Source organism: Austrofundulus limnaeus, unplaced genomic scaffold, assembly GCF_001266775.1.
Source record: "Austrofundulus limnaeus strain Quisiro unplaced genomic scaffold, Austrofundulus_limnaeus-1.0 Scaffold79, whole genome shotgun sequence".
In the NCBI taxonomy this organism is placed as follows: domain Eukaryota; kingdom Metazoa; phylum Chordata; class Actinopteri; order Cyprinodontiformes; family Rivulidae; genus Austrofundulus; species Austrofundulus limnaeus.
This window is the reverse complement of record NW_013952481.1, coordinates 1,399,431-1,403,116: the sequence shown is the minus strand read 5'-3', so window position 1 is coordinate 1,403,116 and position 3,686 is coordinate 1,399,431. Positions and strand designations below refer to the sequence as shown.

General features: G+C 39.7%; 1 protein-coding gene across 1 annotated transcript in view; it reads right to left on the bottom strand.

Moving 5' to 3' along the window:
* Positions 1–3,251, bottom strand: part of kifc1 (kinesin family member C1) — a gene marked incomplete at its 3' end in the record, with an annotated part of 4,504 nt that extends 1,253 nt beyond the window's left edge. Inside the window, 12 exon segments of the mRNA XM_014011290.1 lie at positions 320–484; positions 563–760; positions 834–920; positions 995–1,108; positions 1,195–1,362; positions 1,453–1,618; positions 1,699–1,897; positions 1,978–2,052; positions 2,139–2,192; positions 2,304–2,400; positions 2,536–2,625; positions 3,149–3,251. Of these exon segments, the coding sequence (XP_013866744.1) occupies positions 320–484; positions 563–760; positions 834–920; positions 995–1,108; positions 1,195–1,362; positions 1,453–1,618; positions 1,699–1,897; positions 1,978–2,052; positions 2,139–2,192; positions 2,304–2,400; positions 2,536–2,619 (1,407 nt within the window). The 5' untranslated portion in view covers positions 2,620–2,625; positions 3,149–3,251.
* Positions 3,252–3,686: the final 435 nt, after the last annotated feature.

The following is a 3,686-nucleotide window of genomic DNA, read 5'->3' as shown; positions in this document are numbered from 1 at the left end:
ATTTTTACAGTCTTTAGCTGATAAACATATTTTAATTGTAAAATAAAGTCTAATGTTACAACTAATCGTGGATCCCTTTAAAAAGAAAAAAAAACTGTTGTTCAAGAAGGAGTTTAAGTCTTTATGTTTCGTCATTTGAAAATTATTGTTTGAATTTATTTTTTGGAAAAAAAAGCAGCTATTAATAAGATTTTTTTTTCTTCTTTCTGCTACCTTTCATTTTATTTGTGTGTTGTATTATTTGTTGTACGTATAGCATCTGTTTTGTTTTTAAATAAAATAAATGAATAAAAAAATAAGACTAGTAAAGCTGCCGTACCTGGTCCTCGGTGTAAACCTTCTTATAGGTGAGGTTAGTGACCGTCACCTCGTTGGTCGAGGTCTTCCTGATCTCATGCTCTGGCCTCTTGCTGGGCTTACCGGTGTAGAGGAGGTCTCGCAGGGTTTCGTTGTAAATTTCAACGAAGCTAGTCGTGAAGCTGAACTGAGATGAAAACAGAATATTTAAAAAAAAAAAAAAAAACTACTACAACAACAACATGTGTTTGTTACTCAAACTAACCTCCCAGCCCTGAGACTTCAGCTTCTCCCCCGCTCTGAACAGCTGCTGGACGGCTCTGGGGATGACTCCCCTGCAGTCGTCCACCTCCTCCCCCTCCATCGTGTACGTTTTACCACTCCCCGTCTGACCGTATGCGAAACAACAAACATTATAGCCGTCCAGGGCCGACTGAACGAGCAGGGAGATCTCTTCGAAAATCTGAAAATGAAACATCAGCGTGAACTTTAACCCTTTGAAACGCAGCCAAAAAGCTTTGATTTGTGATGTTTACCTCCTGCTGTGACGCCTGGTGTCCAAACACACGGTCAAAACTGAAGTGGTAGTTCTTAACTGTGTCTGCAGTTTTTCCTGTGTGAGACTGATTTAAAAAAAAAAAATTTAATCTGATTTGTTCCCAACAATATGAGGCCTGGATAACAAACTGATTCTGACCTCCTCGGTTTTAGCCAGCATTATGGATTTATTGTCACTTGCTGCCAACTGGAGGTGACGTCCAAGTCCTCCATCTTTCTGTGGGCGCACTCTGCAAAACACCCTGATGTTTCCCTGGAAGAGAAATAAGGGATGTTATTAGTGGTGGACTTTCAGAGMGTAAATAAACAAACAATGTAGTAAACATGACAGTGACTCACCTTCAGCTCCTGGACAGTATTATGCAGAAGTCTGCGCTCCATCTCTCCATGGTGCAGCTTCTCCTTCTGCTCAGACACMGTTTCATTCAAAGCACAAACCTCCTCCTGTGTTTGCTCCAAGCTGGTCTGAAGACGGTTAATGGTTGAGTCCTGGACCGATAACTTTATCTGCAGCAAAAAAACTAAATTGATTACAAAAAGCTTATTCCATCTATTACTACAGATGTATGTATCTGTTACTAAAACAGGAGACTTTACTTTCAGGGCTTGCAGTTCAGTCTCCTGGCTGTTTCGGAGACTCTCCATCACTTTGTAGCTCTCCTCCAGATTAGAGAGCTTCAYCTGCAGGAGGCTTTTCTCGTTCGTCACTTTCTCCAACTCGTTCCGAACTCCAGATAAAGCCACGAGCTCTGCTTCGTACTCACTATAAGAAGAAAAATTAACGTTATTAAAAGGAATTTAAGGGAAAATTAGTGTCGTATAAAAATAAAATCTCTCCCAAACCTGATTTTGTTTCTCTGGGTTTTAACTTCCTTCTCCAGTTCGGCCATCTTGGATTGGCTTTGAACCACCGACTCTCTGAGCGCCTCGTTCTCCTCGTTCACAGACTTAACTTTGGTCTGGTARTTACGGACCTTTCCCTCCATGTCGCTGACCTTCCCCTTCAGGTCCCACGGCTGGCGCCGGGGAGCTCCGGTCCCACCTGTACACGACAGCATCACRAGTCCAAATGATTAAAACTGTCTCTGCATCATTGCATCGGTGTTTAAAAACAAAACTCACCAGGTTTTGCACCAGCAGGTTGTTTGAAGGCGGCAGCTTTAGGAGCAGTCGACGCTGCGGGCTGTTTCAGGACAGCTGAGAAGCAACAAATTAAAACCTCATCAGACATWTTTATGAAACATTAGCAGTTCTCTTAGTAAGAAATAAAAAATGTTTCTTACCTCTAGAAGGACCAGCTGCAACTGTGGCAGCTCCAGAACCTCTGACTGGTTTGTCTGTGTGAGAAAGAAAAAGTTAGAGGAAAAGTAAATAATAGAACCTCTGCAACTCTCTGAAAATAAATAATAATTAAAAAAAAGTTTATTAGTGAGAAGAACAACTCTCACAAAGAGGCGCTCTGGTTGCTGCAACTGGAGGCCGTTTGTTTCCAATCACAGTTACAGCTGTCTGTTGTCTTTGCTCCGGGTCATTACGCATCCTTTTCTGCAAAAAAAAAAAAAAAAAAAAGCACACAACTTTATAGAGGATCGATTAAGACACATTCTGCTAAATGACTGAGATAAAGCAGCAGAATGAACGACAACAGGACAGGTGACTTTAGATAATTTTATTACAAACCTGAGCAGGAGCCCAGTCCTGTGAATTATCAGAGGTGCGGCTCGTGAGAACCCTTTTAGTCGACATGACTGGTAAACGAGACATGATCAGCTGAGGAAGGAGAAACAAAACATGGTCAATAAAAAGTATCAGAGAAAGAAAAAAAAACATCAACCTTTATCCTGACCAGCTCTAATGTTTTTTCACACATATCTGAAACAGGCATCCAATCAAAACAAAAACAATTTTAATAGCTAATGTTTGCGTGGTTTTTCAGTAACTTTTACTTTGAACATTTAAGAATTTAGAAAACTCCATTTTTATTTGCAATATGTTTGAGGATTAATCTAAAATTAAACTCAGGCATTGTACAGAAAATTGGAAATTAGCAACTGAAGATAAACAGTTTTACACATTCTGTCTTTCAACATAAGTAAAGTCATGTTTAAATCTTTAAATCATTCACGATAAATTAAAACATCTTAAAATTAACGACGTCAGGAGCTTGAACTAGCTTGTAAAGTAGCTTACAACTTAGCTTACAATGTACCCGTTTTAAATGTAGATTTTGCTAAACCTATACAGAAATGTTTGGGAGAAAAGAAAGTCTGAACAATAAGATAAAAACAAATACCTTATACACAAGGGCGCGTCGACATCCACTGTCAATGACCGTTTGAATTTTGAACCGAAATGTTTTGTCGAGCGCTTCGGATACGCTACTCCCATTGGCTAACGTAATCCCCGCCTCCCCCGTTTGGGTACGCTCGCTTTGATCAACGTTGTATTCCGATTGGGCGGACTACTCACTATTGCATTACCTTCGTGCCAGACGCGATAATGGAGGATAAAACGAACCTACCTACGCCAGTTTGAAACAGCAGGCCAGCTACAAAACAAATCAAGCTTAGCTTAGCACTACTTTTATATTTTTAACAAAGCTTCAGTACAAACCATACTTATCTACAATATGCAGGCTAAACCAAAACTTCGAAGATGTCCGTCTAGCTCTAGCCAGCTCTTAACATGTTTTTGTGGTGTGCGATACTAGGAATGCTTGGAAGGTGCTTTCAAAATAAAAGTTAACTACTAAACATTTGAAGTTTCAAAATTAAAGCCCCAGAAATGTACTGTTTCTTATTTATGAAAAAGAAAAAAAATGAGTATATAAG